This window comes from Sceloporus occidentalis, unplaced genomic scaffold (genome assembly GCF_023333645.1).
Source record: "Sceloporus occidentalis isolate IW3139 unplaced genomic scaffold, rSceOcc1.0.p SCAF_16, whole genome shotgun sequence".
Taxonomy (NCBI): domain Eukaryota; kingdom Metazoa; phylum Chordata; class Lepidosauria; order Squamata; family Phrynosomatidae; genus Sceloporus; species Sceloporus occidentalis.
In genome coordinates, this window is record NW_028316996.1 from 9,303,803 (window position 1) to 9,328,022 (window position 24,220).

Below are 24,220 nucleotides of genomic sequence, written 5' to 3' on the forward strand. Positions count from 1 at the left end.
CCGTATTTACTGTATTACTCCACTTTATTACACTGTAAACCGTAACGTGCTAAGCGCATCTGTTGGTTCCAAATGAATAAAAGTATACATACCTGTACATCTCTCCTAAGAACGTGCTTCTTTATTATTGATTTAATTTACGTAAAAAAAAAAAAAAAATAAAGATTATATAAAAAATAAAATAAAAAGAATACGGTATATAAAAAAATCTCTTCTTGGCATGGCCTGGCATCTCTAGCAGGCAGATCCAATCCAGAACCCAGACACAAAAGGGCAATACCCTGGGAGTGTGCAAACATGCGCTTGCGGTGCCTCTCCAGTACACAGCAATCTCATATACTGCAAATATATATATAGATCGTGCAAAAATCTCAACATGAATGATTTTCGATACATGGAACGTTTGCTACAAGTCATACAATAAAATGAAAGAAATGTCCATGCGATCGTGTAATTGAATGTAACACATTGCTTGTGTATTATTGGCACTAATGCTTGTGCTTTACTTTTTTTCTTCTTCAGGAATGCAGAATCCTAGGAAAGAAATGGTTTCTCAGCTTCACAATTTTTGTGCTGCGGGCGATCTTCCGAAACTGAGTGCCCTTCTCAGCCACTCATCCTCCATCATTAATGAAACGGCTAAAAATGGATGGAGTGCTCTTATGTTTGGTGCTAGAAATGGACACTTTGAAGTTGTAAAGATTCTCCTGGAGAAAGGGTAATTATTTGAAGATTTTTAGAACAGCTGCACCTATACTGTCAAATCTCATTCTGCGGAGTGCTTCTAGATCCCAAACTGATTTGAATGTTGTTTTTGAAGGAGTAATAAAGCAACCCTTGATATGTACAATTTTCTGTTCTCTCTATGCCGTTTGAAGTGATATCATGGGTTCATATTAAGAAATCTTGATGAGCCATGTTTCACCATTCAGTTGAGCGCTGCCGTATATACTTTTTACTTGAATTCTCACTTTAGCTTTCTTTTTATTGTCTGTAGGTGTGACAAGTCCTTGGTGAATAAATCCAAGCAGACAGCTTTGGATATTGCCAAATTTTGGGGCCATAAACACATTGTTAACTTACTCGCTAATTCGAAAGGTGGACCCAGGCCTCAATTTTTTACAAGCAACGAAGGGGAGCAGGACATTTTTTTTTGCAATACATTTTTGGACAGAAAAAGTAACAAGCGGACTGACACGGATTGGCTAAAAGCCAAACAAATGCAGAACAGTTCTGTGTATCTCCTTTTTTCCAATTTACATCCTTTAGTGAATTTAATTGGGTCAAAAGACAGTTTACGAGAACCAGAAATCAAACTTTGCAGACTCGGGTATGAGGAAGTGAAGGAATACTTGTCAAAACCTGATGAGGTCTCCCTAGTATTTCTTGGGGTTGAAAAACATTTGAATAGCCAGCAACCCGCAGTTAACTCTGTAACCGGAGAGCAAGATGATGGATTGATTGCATGGTTTGTCATAAATGTAGAAAAGATTTCTACTGATCAGTTTGAAAAGAAACATGAAGGTTGTTATTTTCTTCAGCCCCCAATGCCTGCATTTATGCAGCTGGCCTACAAAGAAGCAGGTAAGATAGAAACAGGTATAAATATGTTAAGATGATTATTTTTATTGTTTTATATAGTGCCATCATCTTCTGTACAAATCTTATGATATGTTTTGTGGTGGGGTATGTTTCATTTTCTCATATTACTGCATCAGAGCTAGTGGTTTCTTGTTATGTATCATTTGAGTTTGTGTGTATGTGTGTATGTATGTGTGCGCTGCAGGGGACCTGGATCCTCCTGTCTTATGCCCCCCCCCTCGACTTACCGGTGCTTCTGAGTCCCTGGTGTGTAGCCGGGCAACGTGTGCCCGGCAACTCTGATCTCTGACAGCCGGGGAAGGTCTGCGCGATGGACGGAGACAACCCCCGCTGCTAACAGCACCTCCTTCCGACTGCAGCGGAAGTTGTCTACGCGAATCCCGCAGACGTCTACCTGCTGCCCGGACAACACACCGGTAGTCAGGAGCACCGGTAAGTTGGGGGAGTATTAAATGGGGGCATAAGGCATTTCTGTAGGCAGAGTGCTCTGTGAAATGCCTTTTAACCCCCTTCATGCCACTCTGCCTCCAGAAATGCCTTTTAACCCTCTATACGCCACTCTGCTTCCTAAAAATGCCTTATACCTCCCTATATGCCACTGCCCCATAATATGCCTTTTAACCCCCTAAATGCCAGAGTGGCATATATGGGTATAAGGCATTTCTGGAGGCAGAGTGGCACATAGGGGGGTCAAAAGGCATATCATGGGGCAAAGTGGCATTTAGAGGGTTAAAAGGCATATCATGGGGCACAGTGGCATATTGGGGGTATAAGGCATTTCTGGGGCAGAGTGGCAAGCCTGGGGGCAGATGTGCATAACTAGGGGGGCAGGTTGGAAAATAAAAGGAAATAAAAACAAAATATTTTTCTCAATCATAGATTTTATTAAAAAAAAATAGTTTACAATAATTAACATTTACTGGTAAGACCTTTTTCCTATAGGGTCGTCTTATATTCAGACTTTTTATTTTTTTCCTAAATTAATATTCAGATTTTGGGGGGTCGTCTTATAATCAGGGTCGTCTTGAGCAAATATGGTATATATATTTATATATTATATACACACACACACACTTCTTTCCCATACTGAATGAGAGATTTAAATTATGTTGTTTGAGATTACTTAAAAAGGAAGACACCGATTATGGTTTAGAATGATATTTAAATACCTGTTGATCTCTTCATAAATCGCACTAATGCACATTTGGCTAAACTAGACTTTATTTTTAAGGGATTTTGGCCCAAGCAAGGTCTATTCTTGCCTGGCACAGTCGGTACAAGTTCTGTCCAACCTGTGGCAGTGGTACAATCATCGAAGAAGGTGGATATAAACGGACATGTTTAAAAGAGGGATGCCCAAGCTTACAAGGTGTTCATAACACGTCATACCCACGAGTTGGTAAGGCCCAAGACGCAGTGAAATAAACACATGAATGCTTTTGACTGTTGCTGATTATAAAAGTAGAAGTAATGGCTAATAACTGTGCTGACTAGTTGCAGACGCTGCCACTTATACAGAAAGTAGAAATCGAGAAAGTTTTATCTCCTACCTTCTAGCAGCAAGAACCTACTTTATTATTATCTTTTATTTATATAGCGCTAACAATTTACGCAGCGCTTACTTTAGAATAGTAGCGTGCTTTGCTTTTGCATTTATAGTTTTCTCTTGCATGTTTGTGATATCATCTTAACAGGTTTTATATAAACAAAAAGGAACATTTAAAAAAATACAAAGTTCAGAAATATGGCCTGTTTGGGTTAAAGGTGACGTGAACTGAGCTCTGTTGAGCGATAACCAAACAAACCTTAGCACTTCAGTCATTATTTTGTTTCCCTCTTATGTTTAAGCCTTTAAAAACAAACAGCAAAACTGCCGTTTTTTATGTCACATGAAAATTAAGGGTTTGGAATGTTATTTCTAATACTGCATATGCTTATAAAATGTATGCATTCATAAGAAGACGGGGTACTACCTTACAGTAAGTATTTTGAAATATGTATTTATTTTATTAATGTATGGTCTGTTTATGTTACTCTGTTCTTAGACCCAGTTGTTATAATGCTGGTGATTCACCCTGATGGAAATCAATGTCTTTTGGGAAGACAGAAAAGGTTTCCTCCAGGCATGTTCTCTTGTTTAGCAGGATTTATTGAACCAGGTAAACAATCCATTTTTTTTTTCCTATCGTGTGGAGAAATATTTTGCAAATATACAAACTGCAGGCTACCAGGGTTAGGTAGTAAGTAAACTTACATACAGTTAAGAGGCAATAATCAATAAATAAGTCCTTTTGGAAAACATTAAAACAGTACTTGGACCAAGCTCAGTGGAACTGGTTGGTCTTTAAACTTTGGCAAACTGGAAAAAACTAACTGCTGCAAACTTGGATGTTCTAGGTTTTCAAATCAGTTGCAAGAGTTAAGCTCTTCAACAAAGGTCCAAAAGTAGTGTGTGATAAAAACGACACTTGTGGCAAATATTGACTGGGATGAGCCGTTACATATCTGGGTAGTTTAACATGGAATATATCAAGCAGAACAAAGTATATTTAATCTTGATGAAATGTAAGGGTGTATTTTTGCATATTTCTTAGTGACTTCGCTTTACAAAAAACAGCGTGTTTTACATATCTTGTGCTATGAATGTGCTTACGTTTATATTTTTAAGGTCTGTTTTTTGCTCTACCGCTTTATACTGTGATGTGGCTTCTTTTCTATTTGCCACGTATATTTCTACATACAGACTTTATTAAATAAACTTATTAACTGGTTAACTGATTTCATTATTGACTCATCTGTGAAAGTGGAAAGGCAATACTCTTTCAGACTTTCCTTAAAGTTAAATTTTGAGTTTTAATAAAAGTCTCACCATACTTGTTATGCATATTTTACACCTTTTTTCTGCTTTTCTGATGTGCAATATCATAGTTAGCTGTAGTTAGAAATTCTACAAATTGAACGCTGTTTTAGAAACCGTAGCTTTTGAGTTAATCTCCTCTGTATTATTAGGAGAGAGCATAGACGATGCTGTTCGAAGAGAAGTTGAAGAAGAGAGTGGTGTCAAAGTTGGCCATGTTCAGTATGTGTCATGTCAACCGTGGCCTATGCCGTCATCCTTAATGATTGGATGCCTAGCTGTGGCGATATCTACAGAAATTAGAGTTGACAAGATCGAAATCGAGGAGGCTCGCTGGTTCACTAGAGAACAGGTAGCGTTCAATTTAATTTCCTTCTGCTATTGATTCTTTTTGATTACATTAGTTTTGCAAGAAATACCACAACACTCATATACCACCAGAGGCACCACTTTGATCCCCATACCTGTGACATGACTTTGCTATGCTCATCAGTGGTGTCTTTGAAATGAAAGGCATCAGGCATTTAGTGAAGCTTTCTGTTCAATCACTGAAATCGGATTTTTAAGGTATACTTTATCTTCAGGAAGGTTTTAGATGTTTATGTGCCATTTAAGCCTCCTTTATATACTTTACATATATTAATGTGTATTGTAAAGGTACCTTTTTTGAATCTCTCTAGGTATGTGTGGAGATTCTCTTAGATACCATGTATAAGCTTGGACTGTCATACAGTGTTGCAAAGATTCTTGTTGTTATATGCACATCACTGTGAGCCCATCGGGCACACCGGCAAATATATGGTGAGCTCTAGGCCAACAAAGCCACACACTTACTTACACCCCTTAGGGGTGTGCGACCTGTGCATCCTCCATGTTAAATAAAGGCTTTTTAACTTTATTTAACATCCTCCATGTTAAATAAAGTTAAAACAACAAAAAAAAACCCGATGTTTTCATTTAAGTCCCGGGCAGGGGCCCCGAGCAGTCGCTCGTGAAGTTTTCAGCAACTGCTCGGTTCCCCTCACTCTCCGTGACTCCGTCGCGGTGCCTGCGTTTCATGCTGAGCGCCTGAATATTCCGTCGCTCAGCTGTGAAGCGCGCACCGCGGGAAGAGAAATTGGGGGAGGGGGAAGGCAGTGAGAAGGGGCAGAGGTGGTAGATAGTGATAAAGGGGGATAGATAGTGAGAGAGGGGAGTTTTGTTACAAGATTTTTTTCCTTTCTTTTTTTGGGATGGGGGAGGCGCCAGAGGAGTAGTCCGCACAGGGCGCCAGAACACCTAAGGTCGGCTTTGGTAGGACATACCTGCTTTACAGCTCCCACGTGCCCCCTCTCTACACTAGCATCACAAGGTGCCGGTTTGGGTTAGATGGGCAGGTGGCCACACCTTCATGCCTCATCCACTTCTTCTAGGCTGGCCCTCCCCTCCCTACCCCTTGCCATACCCCCAAAGTGTGTGTGTTACTGTATGGTATTACAGTCTGTGTCACCATATGGTGTGTCTGTCCATGTTGGTGTATGGTGTTAGCATGAGTGCGTGGGTGTCAGAGTGTTTAGGGTAAGCCTAGGGTTAGTGTTGTGAAGAAGAGTGGGACATAGTGTATACTGTATGATGTTAGATTTAGTGGGTGTTAAAGTGAATTTGTGTGTTAGGATGTATGTGTGTATATTAGTTAAGGGTGGCACTCTGGCACCACTAACCCTATGTTCACCCCTGGCCATTTGGCATCAGCTGCCCAGAGAGTCTGGGATTTAAAACATTTTGCTCTTCTAGTGTTATCACAGCTGCAGCATTGAAAGAAAGGGCATATGTGTTTTTTTTTTAAGTATATTATTAAATTATTAACTACAGTGAGAACCACTCTTCACTGGCCCTGAAAATCGATACCTTTACAACAGGCAAAATGTATCTTCATATAATATGCCTTCTTGGCTGTTTTACATTTGTAGTACAAAAAAAAAAAGAAATGCAGTTCAGTGTTTTTAAAAATATTTTAACAACGCCTATGTCTAAATGTTCTGATCAATAGAGTAAAAGAATGCTTTTTGCTTGCTGACAGGTTCTTTTGTACTTTGCAGGTTGTAGATTCTGTCATGAAAGGAAACCATCGTTTATTTTCAGTACCGCCAAGACAAGCAATTGCCCATCAGTTAATAAAACATTGGATTGGAATGAATTCTAACCTGTAAAATTGTAAGTGCTACAGGCACTATGTACTATTATCATAAGTAAAAATACAGCTACATAATTGTAAATAAATATTGCAAAATACCTATGATGTGCTCTATAAAGACCTTAACATACTGTATCAGAAGAAATTTCCTTTTGGGAAATCTATAAAAGGATAAATGTTTATTTCACATGTAGTGTTAAAGGATGCCAAGAATGAAAGAGGTGGGCAGAAAAACAGAGCCCCCTAAAGCAACCCCTCGGTCACTAATCGCAAGTTACTTCAATGAAAAAAGAAGGAAGCTCTGTTCTTAATCATTGTCTAGCAGAGGACCGGAGCATTTTTTCTGTTTTTGCTATGTCATTTTTTCTCAAAAAAATAAACATAGGGTTTGGGACCCATGGGAACACAGGTTTCTTACTGTTCTAAGTCTATCTCCAGCTCACAGTCTTCTGATGGTATCTGCTCATGTGATTGGCTATCGACGTGATCCCATGCATGGAAATGCAGGAGATCTGCTGAGGTTGTATAATTTTATCCAATGACATACCAGGTACTGTATGTCATGGATCCTGTAGGATGTTAGGGGTATTATTAAGATAAAATAGGCAGAACCAATATTCTATCACATACATACAATTCCAGCGCTTTTCATTATTGTAGGATCACATGCACAATATACATTTAAAGAGATAACCTATAGTTTTTTTTCTGATCCTAAATCCTTTCAAATCACACCAAAATGTATCATTCCAAATTTTATGGAGGTTTTAGTTCCAATGGCCATTTAAAGTGGAAGCTCGCCTGCCACGTCACGGCAAACCGCTTAGGCGAGTCCTTTACCGAACTAATGAGACAGAAAGGGGTATTCTCTGAACCCCTACAAACTAAAAACCTTAATTTGTCTAATAAGCATAGGGATTTATTCTATGTATTTTGGGCTAATGAATACTATAGCCATTGCTGCCGCCCAAGAGTGATGGGAGTTTGAGCGCAGGGCTTTCTTCTATGTGTTTGTATTTCAATTTTGTATTTCACAGCCAGGTTACTCACTTGGCCAAGACCCCACCAATGAGGCCGAAATGTACATCTGACGATGTTGAATCCCTCGTGCAGAAGAAATCTTCCTCACAGTATAGCTTTAGTCTGCCCTTGTGGGTAGGACTACCCTGATATGCTACTGGAGATTTTCCCACTGAGAATTCTCATTTTTTAGGTGTATGCGTATTTCCCTCTACAGCCGCAAGAGTAAATTATAGAATACTGTACATAAAAACAACATAAAATGTGTTTATAGATATAGTTATTAATACGAAATACATTATTCTCACCAATAGCGACTCCTCTTACCACATCCACTAGAGCTATCCTCTGGATTGTAAGCTCATTTGATCCGGGCCCTCCTCACCTGTTATTTTCTGTGAATCAAATTGTTGTATACTCCTTTTTATGTCCTGTCTACCCATTGTACAGCACTGCAGAGTATGATGGCTCTATATAAAACAATAAATAATACATAATAATAATAACCAAAGTGTCCCATTTGATGAATTAAAATTTTGGGAGATATGCAAACAAGGACCATAATATTAAAATGTGTAATATGTACACCGCCTAGCTACTTTATATTGTATAAAGTTGATTTTGGTATGGAAATTGTATTTTCTTTCTATGGTAGTACTTTTCGAAATATCCACTCTTCTACAATATGAATTTGATAAATAAACTAGTATTCTTAATTTTTAATAAATGGAGACAGATGAAAGGATATGTCTGATTTCTTTGGATTTTTTTTTTTAGAACATACTGGTAGGCTTTTTTTCTTAAGTGATACTATACAATGCCAATTCCCTAGAATGCTGTTAACAGTTTATTTTTACTACAGTGCTGCTTAGAAGACCTTAAATTTTCTCCCATCAGTTGGCATTTTGAAGTTACTCCTCACATACCCATCCTTTTCTTCAAAGCATTTGTGTATTTCTCTATATCCTTACTAAGTTGTAGAACTGGGTGAAGAAATTCACACAACTCCAAAACTGGGCAGAAATTAATATTTTCCACTATGGAGAAGCTACGTGTCTGAGTTTCTTCTGATTATGCCTTATACTTCAGGGAATGTTGCATGAGTTGGGACGTTGTTGGACAAGAACTAGCAGTTCCACCCACTTTCACACTCCTCATTGTAATTTTTGATTGTTTTTTTCACCATTGGTCCTATCAGTCGTACCATATTAAAATAAGGAACTAATGCAGTTAAGTGAAAGAAGTACTTTGACAACTCAATCTACATTAACTCATCTTACAGCAATTTACACCTAATTTACACCGATAGCATGAAAGACTTGCATTTACGTCTTATTGCCTTCACATTGCGAAGCTTCTGCAGCCAATCACAGGTGTGCTGTCTGAAAACTAATACTTTGCTAGCATATTGACTGCTTCAGTTATTAATGGGAATGCTACTGAGCATGTGCCAGAAGTTTACATACTAATACTTCCTGGTTTCAGTAAAGAATGGCGGGGGATAAGGAAAATATGTCAGGAGTATCCTGCTGCCCTGGGACTCTGCGTCAGTTCCTTGTGTCTCTTGGTGGCGCTTGGTCATACACACTCCATGCCTAGGTTGTGCCTACTTCTTACCTACTATCCCCACCTGTACATATAGATAGTCTTGCACAAAGCCACTCCCCCAAAAGAGGCGGAGCTCCACACAACCTGCCCGGGGAAGTTCCCAGGTATGAAAATAAGTATTTTACTCGTTCCTTTTTCCTATTTTGTACTTTTACTGAAATACATTTTCATTAATTAATTTGAAATGCAAAAGTTTTTGATCTCTGAATATATAAAAAAAAATGAAAGCGCAAACAAATGTATATTCACTACATGCATAATACAAACCTTGTTGTATCTGTAATATTCCATCTCTTCAAACAATAGCAGTGTGTAAGTACATTTCGGCTTTTGTTTATGACACGGAGACAAATATCCCTCTTAGGTAAGAGATCTACTAATCCTGTCCTGTTGTGCACTGATTCACGGCACGGGTACCCATCTGTAGCGTTCGAGAAAACGTGAGAAAACATGCATATGCCTATTTCCATTTACTTAAAAGTGGCATGTTTTCTTTCACTGTATAACATTTTTACAAGCCCTTTAAGAGACATATTTTAAGTGTTTATTATTTTTTAAAATTTTAGTTATTTGAAGTATTACTAAATTGTTTAAAAACTTTTAAATTCATACGAACATCTTGAGTGATTTTTCTCAGAAAGGGGCTAGGACGCGGCCTTAAGAGTGTCCATATGTGTCTTTTATGAGCCTAAATTTTTAATTTGGCTCTGAATACGGTAAGCAGGCTGTGTATAGGTTTTAAAATTTTCATTTTCTGCAGTGATGTTTTTTTGCACTATGATGTCTCTCTTTGCCTTTTATATATTTTATACGATACCTGCATTTGAGAGACATTGATTGAAAACCGCTGACCGACCTATGCACGCTCGAATTTAAGTATTTTTAGGTTACTTTATAATCTAAAGATTCAATATTTTATAAGCGCTTGGTTAGAGAAATACTTTTTTTACTGTTTTACATTTGTACTATTGCATATTTAGTTGGGGGAGTTTTTATATGCACTTTTAAGAGTTTCTCACCATAGCAGCTTATTAACTATTATTGGTTATCTTATATCTGTTATTTTAAGCGCAGCCTTTTTTGACCGCTTTTTGATCTGTATATTAATTTAAGAGACATTAGCTACATTCAAATAAAAAAAGTATTTTTGTGGTGTTATGAAATGCACGTGAAAGTTAAAATTGTACATCAGCAGCCCACAAGCTACAGGTAGCTCACAAGTTGAACTAACATATGACAGACTCCATGCATAGAGAATGTGTATCCATACCTAGGAACTTCCCTAGGTAGGCGACGCGGAGTTCTCCCTCTTCTGGGTAGGTGACTTTGTGAGGGGCAAGGCTTACCCCAGACAGCCTTTGGTGGGAAGGATGTGGGCAGACAACAGGTAAAGTAAGCGGAGAGTGGATATGGCCAAATACTGCTCCACTGCCGGTAGAAAGAAGAATCTGACCCAGAGACCTGCTGAAGTAGGCCATCACCACATTGTACTGCTGCCAACTTTCAGAAGGAATAACATTTACATTTATAATGCAAAATGCAACAAATCTTTTCTTCTTAAAATTTTGTTGGTTCTTTTAGTAACTATAGTCTTCTCGTATGAATGGACACGTCCAGCTGGGTTTTTAATATTTATTCTGTGAAAATAGCAGCAGTGGACACAAGTCGAAATCAACATAACAAAGTCCTTACTTTTGGTAGATAAGGCCATAGCTGTCTACAATTTGGTGGCTTTCCCACTTGCCAATAATTCACTCTTAACTCTTGCAGAACATTGTAACGCAACTCACAAAAAAAAACCATCTAAAGTTATTTGAGTTTTACAGTTATGTATGGAAGTCACATGAAACTTTACTAAATCTTTCAGGAGAAGCTCACTGTTGTAAATCACTGGGACGTTAAGGAGTCCGAGCTTAGAATAGGCAATAATGTCAAAAAAGTACTCAGGCATGCTTCCATTTTATCTGATATTAACTACCTGCCATCCAGTCTCACAGAGAGTAATAGTAACTGGACGTTCGGCTAGTCATTGTAATTCAATACTGATGTGTTTCAAAAATTCATGTTAGTGAATGTTTAGAATAGCAGCTGATTATAATGTAAACGTAGACCTACTGGACAAGCGCATTTTGCAAACCTTTTAGTAAGCAGTATTTCTATGGATTTTATATATATATATATATATATATATATATATACACACACACACACATGTATGCCAACATATATATTCAAGTACAACACTTAATTTGTTTACAGTTGTTGATTTGACTGCGAACTGTCTGTAAACCAAGATCAATCACCCCGCCAGGATGTAATAACATGTTATTTTTATGCATTATTGTGTTTAATGTATGGCATACTTTTAACCAGTGTACAAGACCAGAACACAATACTACTAGGCAGATTAAAACAAAGGAGTTCATCTTGATACTACCAGGGATTAAAGTTGGTAAGAAGATTCTGAGCTTACATGACAAAAATAGCAGTGCGAATAGAAATAGAGACATAACAAGGTTGGACTCTGTACAATGTACCTGGTTTCTCATATGCTTTATAAATACATTAATTCCACTTTATCAAAGATTTTCCTTAATGACAGGAAACAACATCTAAGGTGAGCAATTTATTTTACTAGAAAATAGAATTTTATACTGACATTTTTTATTTCATTTTTATGTAATGTTTTTAATGAATATTTGAAATAAAAACAGGAAACCATATTTAAAATGAGTTATTTTTTTATCTAATTTTCCACATTGATAGATATAAATATTTATAATTATAACAGTGTACCTACAGTAGGTATAGTTTAGTGTTTCATTTCATGGCATTCATTGCATTTAAAACACATACAATATTATGTTTAGGATTCTTAGGGTATAAACCCAGCACGCAATTTTTTTTTCTTTTAGTTAATTTGTTTTTTTATATCAAAATAATTCTAGATTTAGATTATCTCTTTAACATTTTCAAAAATCAAATGTTATTTATCATGTTCCTGCAAACTAAACTCTACTTCCTTTGTGTTAAATGTTAGGTAATAAAGGGAATACCATAAAGTAGAAATGAGCAGAAAACGGAGGAAAAATAAGAAAAGGAAGGGTTCAGACAGTGAAGATTGTAAGTATATTAAGATGTGCATGACAAATGACATGAACTCCTTAAAATAACTTTAGGCTATGTATTCTAGTTTTCAATGAGTACAATTGCTTTGGAAATATTGAGTTTAAAATATTATTATTAATATTATAGTTAATTATTAATATTATTATTATTAGTAGTAGTAGTTCTATTAGTAGTAGTATTTATAGAAAGTCAGCTAATTCTGAAGACTCAATCATGTCCCGCTAAACGAGCAAAAGGCAAAACTCCAAAACATCTGATATTAATTCTACAGGTACTAACAGAAAAATAATAACACATTTTTACTTTATTTTTCAGATGAACAATTGCCATTTGTTTGCAGATGCCAGAAGGTGTTTAGGAAACCATTAAGTAAGAACGATTCAGAATCAAAAGAAGAAGAAATTGGGAATTCTGTCTATCAAAAATGGAATTCTGGAACTGATGAAACTCTTTCTCGGAGCAGGGAAATGCAGACAAAATTATTTAAATGTGAAGAAAGCAGTCAGGAAATTGTCCATGGTGAAGGTAATGAACTGGAGGATGGGAGAATAAGTTCAACACCTAATGAGACAGAAAATGTTATGAAGGTAAAACTAACAGATAACGCTTCCTTGCAAATGGGAGAGAGAAATGAACTGTGTACTAATCCAGATGAACAAACTGAGAGTGGTGGAACAACTACTGCACAAGTGAAATCAAATTGTGTGCATTTGAATTTAGAAATAAAAAATGAGTCTGCTTCAAAAGGCGGAACCCACATTCTAATAACTAACAAAAAAAACCTTAAAAAAAGCCGTAGTTACCATGATAGGCAACATCTGCAAAGCTGGCACAATGAAAATTGCATGTGGGACTTTGCTGGAGATAGCTCTAAGACGGATCAAGGCCATTCCAAAAATAAAAGGCAGAATTCTGAAAAACCTTTTATTAAACTAGAGATTATCGGTGAAGGGATTGAAATAACATATAAGACTGTTAACCAAGATTTACTAGTTTGTATTGAAGCTGACAAAGTAAGAAAAGAGACAGAAGACATTTTCAGTAACAGTTACCCACACAATACTGATTACTTATCACCTGAAGGGTCATGTAACTCCTACCCAGTGTCTGATTTTAGTGTTCATGAAAGAAAGGAATTTTGTGCAAATTACGTGTCTCCTGAGTGGCATGTAGATGTCCCTCCTCCAGAGGAGTTTGCAGATGGAGAACTTATAAACACAATTCCAAAAGATGAGGCCTTACATTTTGAAGACTCAGTGAAAGACTCTTGCTCCATGCCATCAATATCATCTAGCTGGTCAGAGCTAGAAACTGAACATAAACAAGAAAAAGATGCAGACTGCATAGTTGAAAATGGAGCTAAACAATGGGAAATTGTTCCTTTGCAACACTTGACCGGCTGTGCACAATGTGCTCATAAAATAATTAAGCCAAATAAAATTCGATTGGGCCAAGCATCATTTATTTCCAATCAAGAATTTAAATCCAGTCCATCTGGCTGTTGCAATTCAATAAAAAATAACTGGCCCTTTGACACCAAAATGATACGGAGAAAAACATTCCCAGAAATGTACTGTGGGTCTCCTAGAACTATCTCCAGTCATTCAAAGGAAGCAATTTTTGACTCTGAAGACCAGTCATTATCTTCCAAAGTTCTCCCAGAGCTGCCCATTCTTTCAAACTCAGTGACATCTGGGCCAGTTTTAAGTTCTGTGGATATTTCTTGTGACCCATATGATCATATCACTCCTAAATCTAATCATGAGGAGTCTATTGATGTTTTTGTTGAAGATTTCAGGGTTCTTTATAGCCATGATGATGGTAACAGACCACAGGAGATAAATTATTCAGAGACATCTTCCCTTTGTCCTCAGGAAAATGTTGATGTTGGTATGAATACAGCTGATGAGGAGGAGGACTTTGAAGATCTACTAAAACATGCTGATGAGCGTATTGAATTCACTGAAAGTGGCTTCGATGAGGAAATGCTGGATAGTGACAATCACACCGACTTTTTAGAATCCCAGAATAAAAGTTTTATGTTTCAAATTATCCCACCATCTCCAAGTACTTCCAAAGATTATGTTATAGAAAAATCCAAAAGTAGTAAAACCTCTACTGAGCAAGACTTTGAAATGCAGGCAAAGGATGTAAGTCAAGACAAGACTCATTCAAGTGTTACAGATACTGAAATGGCCACCAGAAAACGAAAAGGTTCAGTTGTTACAGTTGTAACACAAGATTTTGAGCAAAGGCTATTAATTCAAAATGATAATCATGCTCTAAGTGATGTTATCACTTCTAGGGCTCAAAAAGAATCTAAACAATTATATCTTATTAAAAGAGATTCAATGCTTACACCAGTCCCAGATGTAGAGGAACCAAATCAAGACACTAAAGTGCACAGTTCCTTTGAAGACCACAACGCGTTGATATACGAAGATATTTCTGCTCAAACATCACAAACATTTGACCCATTTTTATCAATAGAAAACCAATATAATGAGCCAGAGGACACTAGTATTAAAGAAGCAACTGAAACAGCATGCCCTGAATTATTAGAGGAAAGTAATGAAATGTTTGACAATTTCCAACAGGATGACATATCTCCAAGGAACAGTTCTGATTCTGCAATGCCAGGAACCTCCATTGAATCAATGGCATGTCAGGTTCCATGTTTGGTCAAATCAGATTCAGAAGAAAATGGTCATAAATGTTGTGAGAATAAAGATGAATCTAGTGCAAAACCCGGAAGTCCAAGGAAGAAGGCTTTTAAAAAGGGTAAAAATAGCTATTATTAGTTTTAGTAGTAGTAGTAGTAGTAGTAGCAGCAGCAATAATTTTAGTAGTATTGTACTGCTACTATTTGAATGGCACTCATTTAAAACAACGTACCTTGTAAACTGCAATGATTTTAATGGAGGATCAGATAAGTGTCAGATGTGGTTCCACATTGATAATTGTAATGTAATGCAATTGCATAGTGAAAACACACACACTGATTATGAAGTAAACTGGGTCAGGCTGTGGGGAATCTGTACTTAAAAAAACACTTGGGCTATAACATTCCAACCTGGCACCGTAAATCTTTGTCAATGCATGAATACCAGCAGAAATGAATATAAGAGAGATAGGTTAATGCCAGTGGGAGTGCAGATAACCCTACTGATCTGCTGGACTACCTGTCACAAATGCATGGCAACTAGTGCAGCATAGGAAGATGAACCCCTTGTTAAGCTTGTAGTTATAAACCTTATAAACAGTTTTGTATAACATATTTGTTTTACTTCTCAGACACAAGGTCCGATATGTTCAGCAAACATTTGAAACTGCCTAAGGATTCCGTTCTAAAAGAATCTAGGGGATGCGAAAGTTCCCAGGAAGAGGCATCAGATCGTTGGGCAAAAAAAAGAAAGCAATTTAAAGAAATGAAAAATTGCAATTCAGCAGGGGGAAGCTCTTTGACCAGCAATATCACTGAAGAATCAGGTTTGTGTACTTTTTGTATCAGTGCTCATTTATTGTTTCTATTTTGATATACTTTTAATAATTTGCATTACACACTTGTTTAACCCCTTCGTGACAAAGGCTGATTTTACTTTTTGTACCCTTCGTGACAATGGCCTTTTTAACATTTCTGCGCTGCTCGTGTTTAGCTGTAATTTTCTTCTTTCCCGTTTACTGAACCCACACACATTAGATATTGTTTTTTTCAGGACAAGAAGGGCTTTCTTTAGATGACATTGTTTTGATTGTATCTTATTATTTACTACTAAAAAAAGTATAAAATATGGTGAAAAACGTAGAAAAAAATGACTGTTTCTAACTTTTAGTTGAAAAATCTTTTACTCATCTATAAAAGGTAATGAAAAAACCTGCTAAATAGATTCTACTATTTGTCCTGAGTTTAGAAATACCCAATGTTTTTATGTTTTTTTGCTTTTTTCTACCCATTATGGGGCAATAAGTACAGGTAGCGTTTTGCTATTTCAAAGCCATTTTTTCCAAATCTGGTAATTCTTCCCCCCATGTGCCATTTCGGGTATCTTTGAACCCGGCCAATGCAATTTACCCCATCAAGTCATATATTTTTGAAAACTAGACACCCCAGGGTATTTCAAATGCTAGTATTTTAACTCTTTCCATGCACCATATCTACCACCAGTCTTTGTCAAACTTTGTAGTAGTCATTTTTTTGCATTTGTTTTGCCACACACATTTTACTTCAGGTATGAATTAAAATGTTCTCGTTTATGTCACTATCACAAAACACCCCAATATGTGTTCAGCAACATCTCCTGAGCGCAGTGATACCCCACATGAATGATTTTGCCTGGCTGTTTGGGGGCAAAAGGGCCACATTTGGGGCATGCGCATTTTTCAATGTTGAACTTTGGCATTTGGGGATCCACTGCCCATGCCCTATTTGGTACATCTTTGAGCCGGGCCATTTCAGTGTGCCCAACAAAACCATATATTTTTGAAAACTAGACACCCCAGGGTATTTTAAATGCTGGTATTTTAACTCTTTGCATGCACACATTTTACCACCAGCATTGTTTCAAAGTTTGCAGTAGTATTTTTGTGTGTGTATTTTTCCCACACACACCTACTTTATGTATGAATTTACAGCTCCTGGTATATGCCGCTGTCACACGACACCCCAATATGTGTTCAGCAACATCTCCTGAGTACAGTGATACCCCACATGCATGAATTTGTCATTTTTTGGGGGAACTAAAAGGCCACATTTGGTACGTGTGCATTTTTCTAATTGGAAATTAGATGTGTGGCCATCCTTCCCCCGGTGTTAATTGGGACCTTGTTGAACCTGGCCAATTCAATTTACCCCATCAAATCATACCTTTTTTAAAAGTAGACACCCCACGGGCATTTAATATGCCAGTATTTTAACTCTTTCCATGCGAGAATTGTTTTAAGCTAATATGCTAATTTTAGGACTTGCTCACAAAAATATATTTTTTATATATATATTTTATATTTTGTTGCCTTTTTTAAAAAAAAATTTAAAAATTTTTTTTTCAACTTGGAGGTTCCCCTGATAGTGACATCAGTGGGAAATGATTTTTACATTTTACTGTTTTTTTACTATTTTTTTCTAATTATTAATTTTAATTTATTTTTTATTTTTTTTTTTACTAATCACAATGTGATTAGAAAGCTGGGCTCCATTGACTTGCATGGTGAATGCAGTACCTGTATTCAACCTGCAAGTGGAGCCAGAGTTCTCTAGATGGTCTGCGAGACCGTCTAGCGAGCTTTTAAAACTTGCTTGTTTCTCTTGCAGGGCGGCGGCCATCTTCCTTGATGGCGAAGATCACCGGCAGCTGCGGCTGTGACCGCTCTCCGGAGCGGTCACAGCCCACCGAAAGGTAAGTGTTTGGTGTCGCTGGATGCCTCCTGATCGAGGCATTCCAGCGACACCATTTAAGTTTAGGAGGCGATCGTTGATCGCCTCCTAAACGCTTTTAAAACGGGCGTCCGCCGCCATACAAAGTATGGCGGATGTTGACGCCCCGTGGAGGGGCCAGAGATGGCCCCTTCGTGCCGATCGCGGCGTTGCTGAATGCCTCGAGGTCGAGGCATTCAGCAACGCTTTTTGGGTGCAGAAAGCGAAAGTAGATCGCTTTCTGCACCCGTTTAAAGACGTGCCGGTCCTGGCACGTCAATTGTCGTAAAGCACATGCTTTTCCGTGTCGTGCCAGGACCGGCAATTGTCGTTAAGGGGTTAAAAGGAGCCCTACAATCCGTATTAGCTTTGTGCTAACAATTTCAGATCTATAAACATAGAATTTGACTGCAGATAAGAACCATTCGACCCATCTAGTCTGCCTATTTATCCTGATGTAGAGACTCAGACCTTAATCAGTTCCTGCTTTTGTCTTAGCTTCAGGATAGCTCTATGCCTGCCCCATGTATGTTTAAATTCTTTCACTTTATTAGCCTCTACCATTTCTGCTGGGAGGCTGTTCCATTTACCCATCCTGCAAACAATTTATCATTCTAGTAGCCCTCCAATGCACTCTTCCCAATATGTCCTTCTGGAGATGGGTTCTCTAGAAGTGTACATAATACTCAAGGTAAGGTTTAGCCAGAGATCTGTGAAGTGGCAGAACCTCTTCCTCTTCTGCTACTAATGCCTCTAGCTAAATTATCATTTGAAGAAAATGTTGTGCATTAAAATAACATGAAATGGATCAGAAATACAGTGTAGACGTTGTGTGTGTTGTAAATGACTATTGTAGCTGGAAATATTTTTTATAGAATATCTTCATAGGCGTAGAGAGGTCCTTTATCACTTCTATCACTCCCGTGTTTCAATGGCACATTGTGTTTACTGATCCATGTTTAAGTTTAAAAGGCTAATTGATCAATAGCCTTTTGTAATCATGCTGGCACATCTAGAAATGTCATTGTTTTCAGCTTAGTGAGGCCAAACTGTCAGAAATGATTCAACACCATTTTTCTTGTTGCTTTTCGCAAAGTTACCAGGAAATATTAGGTGAACTGAAATTATTTTGGACCTTCTGCCTGCTAGAAAAACTTGTGAAGAGACATTCTTCTTGTGGAGTTGTAAAAGCCACACAGCTTTGAAGCTTTAAAAAAGAATATGGGATTCAGAAATAGGGCACATGATTATCTACAAGTGCAGTAGAAAAGTATAATATGTAGAAGTATAATATGTAGAAAAGAAAATTTTCGCCTCTTGGTGTGTCTACAAAGACATATTTTCAATTCAGGGCAATGTGGACTGGGCTGAATATGCAGATGTCTCAACATAACAAATATGGCTCACTCCTGACTATAATCCTCACGTCAGGTTATCTTCACATAGAAACAAAGAATTGGACAGCAGATATGAATCATTCTGCCCATCCAGTCCACCCAGTTTTCCTAATGTAAGGGATTCCAACCCCTTTCAATCCTTGGTCTGGTCCCATAGTGAGTGCAGCTTTATGTCTGTCCCGCTATATACAATAGTAATTGGTTATCCCCAGAAGTTATACTCTAGAGAGCACTTGGCATTTACTTAATAAGTGCTCCTACAACCACAGTTCTCTTGGAAGATCAGCCACAATATGAACCCATAAACGGTGCAGCAACACTACTTACAACTAGTGGGCACACATCTTATATGTGGTTTCATTTTTTTTATATAACTTCTGATTATGGCCTCTTGTTCTAACATTACTACTCCTTACTAACTCATTACTACTCATTGCCTCCTATACTTTAAACGCCTTTAAGTATTAAAATGTTTCTATTAGACTTGGGCACCAGGGGGCTCTTCGTGTTCGTCTTCGTGCTCGTCTTCGGCAAAAAAAAAACTTCGTATTCCGCGAATATTCGCCTGGTCCTGTCTTCTCTTCGGGCGAATATTCGCGGACATTCTTCGTGCTCGGGTTTTCTTCGTTTTCCCCGGTTAAGGGGTTAAAACGGGGTTAAAGCCGCTCTGGCGCCAGGAGTTTAAATGTCCGTATGAGCAACTCTATTGGTCGTCAGCAGGGGGCTCGTCTGCCATTGGTTGATGGCAGACGAGCCCCCTGCTGGCGACCAATAGGGTCGCTCGTACAGACTGTTATACTCCTGGTGCCGTAATTGTTCGGCAGATCCCGCTGGTCTCCCTGTTCTATCATTTATTAACTGATAGAACAGGGAGACCAGTGGGATCTGCCGGGTAAGTTGCAGCATTGGGATTTTAAAAGTCTGTACAAGCGACTCTGTTGGTTGCTCGTACAGACTTTTAGGCTCCTGGTGCTGTAACTTACCCGGCACATCCCACTGGTCTCCCTGTTCTATGAGTTAAATGTCCGTACGAGCGACCAATAGAGTCGCTCGTACGGACATTTAACTGATAGAACAGGGAGACCAGTGGGATGTGCCGGGTAAGTTACAGCATTGGGGTTTTAAAAGTCTGCACGAGCGACTCTGTTGGTCGCTCGTGCAGACTTTTAAAACCCCAATGCTACAACTTACCCGGCACATCCCACTGGTCTCCCTCCCTGTTCAATTAATTAAATGTCCGTACGAGCGAACAATAAAGTCGCTCGTACGGACATTTAACTCTGTACAGGGAGGGAGACCAGTGGCATCGGCAGGGTAAGTTGCAGCATTGGGGTTTTAAAACCCCAATGCTGCAACTTGCCCTGCCGATGCCACTGGTCTTTAACTAATTGAACAGGGAGGGAGACCGATGCCACTGGTCTCCCTCCCTGTTCAATTAGTTAGTCCGTGCCGGGTTAAATGTCCGTACGAGCGACCAATAAAGTCGCTCGTACGGACATTTAACTCTGTACAGGGAGGGAGACCAGTGGCATCGGCAGGGTAAGTTGCAGCATTGGGGTTTTAAAACCCCAATGCTGCAACTTGCCCTGCCGATGCCACTGGTCTTTAACTAATTGAACAGGGAGGGAGACCGATGCCACTGGTCTCCCTCCCTGTTCAATTAGTTAGTCCGTGCCGGGTTAAATGTCCGTACGAGCGACCAATAAAGTCGCTCGTACGGACATTTAACTCTGTACAGGGAGGGAGACCAGTGGCATCGGCAGGGTAAGTTGCAGCATTGGGGTTTTAAAACCCCAATGCTGCAACTTGCCCTGCCGATGCCACTGGTCTTTAACTAATTGAACAGGGAGGGAGACCGATGCCACTGGTCTCCCTCCCTGTTCAATTAGTTAGTCTGTGCCGGGTTAAATGTCCGTACGAGCGACCAATAAAGTCGCTCGTACGGACATTTAACTAATTGAACAGGGAGGGAGACCAGTCTCCCTCCCTGTTCAATTAGTTAGGGGTTAACTTTTTTTAAAGGGTTAAGGGGCCGTGCAAGTGAGCCTATTGGTCGCTTGCACGGCCCTTTAACCTATGGATTTCTGCTCCCGTTAACCCCTTCGATGCTGTGTTAACGCAGCATCGAAGGGGTTAACGGGAGCGGAAATCCATAGGTTCGCTGTCAGGGGCTACAAAGACCGTGCGAGTGAGCCTATTGGTCACCTGCAGGGTCTTTCTCTGGCATCAACCAATTGGTTGATGCCAGAGGAGGTCCCTGTAGGTGACCAATAGGCTCATTCGCACTGCCCTGTAACCCGTGACGGCGAACCTGCGGATTTCCACTTCCGGGAACTGCCGCGATGCCACGAAGCCGCGAAGACAAGACAAGGTAAGATGAAGGGGGGGAATGGTAGACGAAGACGAAGACAATCACGAAGATCTTCGTGGTGTGTGTCTTCATCTTCGCCTACGTTTTACCGCCACCGTCTTCTCTTCGGCGTGTCTTCGGAACGAACACGAAAACGCACTCTTCGTGTTCGTTTCCATGTTCGCCCGAAGACGAATGCACAAGTCTAGTTTCTATTACATCTCCCCTCTCTTCTTTTCTCCAAGCTAAACATATTAACCCCTTAAGGACAATGGGCGATGCCTACATGTACGGGCTTTGTCATTAAGGGGTTAAGATCCTTTAGTCTTCCCTGCTCATTTATATCTTGACTTGTGGTGTCATGAACTCACCGTATATAATCACAGACATTTTTGACTGATAAATATCTCCTTGAATTTAGTATAGGGAGATCTTGCTTACACAGTTTTGTTCTTAACATATCTTCAGTCATTTTGTTAGATAAATGACATATGAACATTCAGTAAATGAGCACAGGAACCTACACGGCCTTTTTTTCTCCTCATACCTTACTATCAACATTTTCAGCTTGTGATAATAGGTATTTACATTTTACTATATGGCTTGGAAAGTCATATCATCATGAGGAATTCCAGTGCAATTGGGACCCCAGTTTCTTTATCTTCTTTATTTTTGTAAAGAAGCACTCCTAGCATTAAATGCATTCAAATGTCCAAATCCATGGAGCTGCAGCTCCTCCATAGGGTATATTTGTCTTTTTTTCTGCAGGGTACTTACAAAGTACTTTCATATGGAATAATTGTTCATGGGACTACTTGGAAGACAGGACCGTCCCTTTACATTTCTCATTTCCTCCTTTCTAAAACCTTTTTGCCCAAAAAGTTGCCCATTTTTGAAGCCTGCCTTTATGTATACCTCTAGTGGTAGCCATGATGCCTGGTGTCCAGCTCTACAGATCTAAGTAGTATAGACATATGGTCAATATATGGAATAGATCTATGTGGTGTGAAACATCTTTTTAGTGATGGAGGTTGGCTATAATTTCAGCCCTCATCAGGATACAGTATCTCTGCCACGAGACGCTTTCAGCTACTCTTATAAATCTGCACAGGCATACGTTTTCTGATCTGCTTGTGAAATGTCTCATGCAGTTCAGAACTGAGGGACACATTGTCCTATTACTCTACTAAACAAATGCTTACCTATTAGGAGGAAACTGTTCCTATATCCTCCTACACAAGAGAACTCTCATTGACAAGGCCAAACAATTTTCCATAAACTGAAATAACATAATACATATTTTTAACATATAAAAGCTCATATTTTTTTTACAGAAATGACTGAAAATTACAGTCATACAGATATAGATGTGACATGGGTAACTAATGCTTCGGCAGCTTCAAAGAACAGCGCAGCTTATATAACCATCTGTTTACTAGCACTATGTTTTCGCCCTGATCACTGATGATTCATACAGCCAAAATAATGCATTCTGTTAAAATGAAGTAAGTGCAACTGGATTAAAATATATCTCTAGTTTAAACTAACATTTCTTCTGAATTAAAGACTCTGTAATGCAATGACTGTTCAATGGAGAAATACTCAACAAAAGATCAAGGTAATATACTGTACGTGTCTTTGTATGTTCAGTAACCTGATCTAAACGTATTGAAATAGACAGCAAAATTATTGGGAGGATATGTTTTTAGTGTTAAATCGTACGTTTGCAATACTGTTGTTTCTTCAACATACAAATGAGAAATTTTTATAAAGTTATGAAATGCTATTTATACTCTGATATTGTGTCATTGTTTTGAACTTCAGCTTGATTCTCAGGAATCTTAATAAGTATGTGTGTGTAATTTGTTTGTATGTATGTGTGTATGTGGATAGATAGATAGATAGATAGATAGATAGATAGATAGATAGATAGATAGATATGATAAGATAAGTGCTTCCCTTTTTGGTAAACCAAGATCCTAAATGCTTCGCGGTTCCAGCAAATGGATTCTGCAATTTAGTATCCCCATATAGCCCCTTCAGAAGGGGGAGAATCTCCTGGATTCCTGTCGTTCTACTGGGCAAAAAAAAACAAAAGGAACCCTACCAACCCTTCCCCCCGTAAATGTGAAGTTCATCATCGATAGATATGATATGATAAGATAAGTGCTTCCCTTTTTGGTAAACCAAGATCCTAAATTCTTCACTTTAGACTGTGTCAGTGTTTGGTTTTCATAAGAAGTTCATAAGCTATTGTTATAGAAGCTGGTACCTTATTAAATTATGGAGTATTTTTTGAGGATAACTTTTTCTTTCTTCTGAAGGGTTGTCTTAAACATCACAGACATGTTTATTAAGAGTTTGAAGTCAAAAGTGGCTTTTTAAGTGATGATTAAGCATTCATTGAAAATTATAAATAAAACAAAATGTTATATGATTATTTCTGTGAAAGATTTGGGTATTTACTTTTAAATGTAATAAATTCCAGGGATAAGGTAGGGTAGGAACCATCAGGTGTGACCAAAGGGTGCTGAGGGTTTTACTCATCCAAGTTTCAAATGTTGGAGGTGATAGGAGATCCAAATGACAGGGAAGGTGTGACTGCTTGGTCTAGCATTATATGATCCTGGGAGTTAGATATAAGGTGCCACCATGTGTGGTGTAAGGTGAGTAA

General features: G+C 38.5%; 1 protein-coding gene across 1 annotated transcript; it reads left to right on the forward strand.

Annotated features, from left to right (window-relative positions):
• The first annotated feature begins 524 nt into the window (after positions 1-524).
• LOC149302992 (NAD-capped RNA hydrolase NUDT12-like) lies at positions 525-6,648 on the forward strand. Its single transcript, XM_089481914.1, has 6 exons — positions 525-718; positions 998-1,584; positions 2,834-3,001; positions 3,648-3,761; positions 4,612-4,811; positions 6,538-6,648. Exons 1-6 carry the CDS (start codon positions 525-527, stop codon positions 6,646-6,648), a joined length of 1,374 nt encoding a protein of 457 aa, XP_089338040.1.
• The last annotated feature ends 17,572 nt before the right edge of the window (positions 6,649-24,220 follow it).

What these genes read in the sequence shown, in the direction of transcription:
- LOC149302992 (XM_089481914.1), top strand. Translation starts at nt 525, where the DNA reads ATGCAGAATCCTAGGAAAGAAATGGTTTCTCAGCTTCACAATTTTTGT. An exon ending in GCTGGCCTACAAAGAAGCAG is followed by an intron (nt 1,585 to 2,833) that starts GTAAGATAGAAA and finishes TTTATTTTTAAG; the next exon opens with GGATTTTGGCCCAAGCAAGG. An exon ending in GCTGGTTCACTAGAGAACAG is followed by an intron (nt 4,812 to 6,537) that starts GTAGCGTTCAAT and finishes TGTACTTTGCAG; the next exon opens with GTTGTAGATTCTGTCATGAA.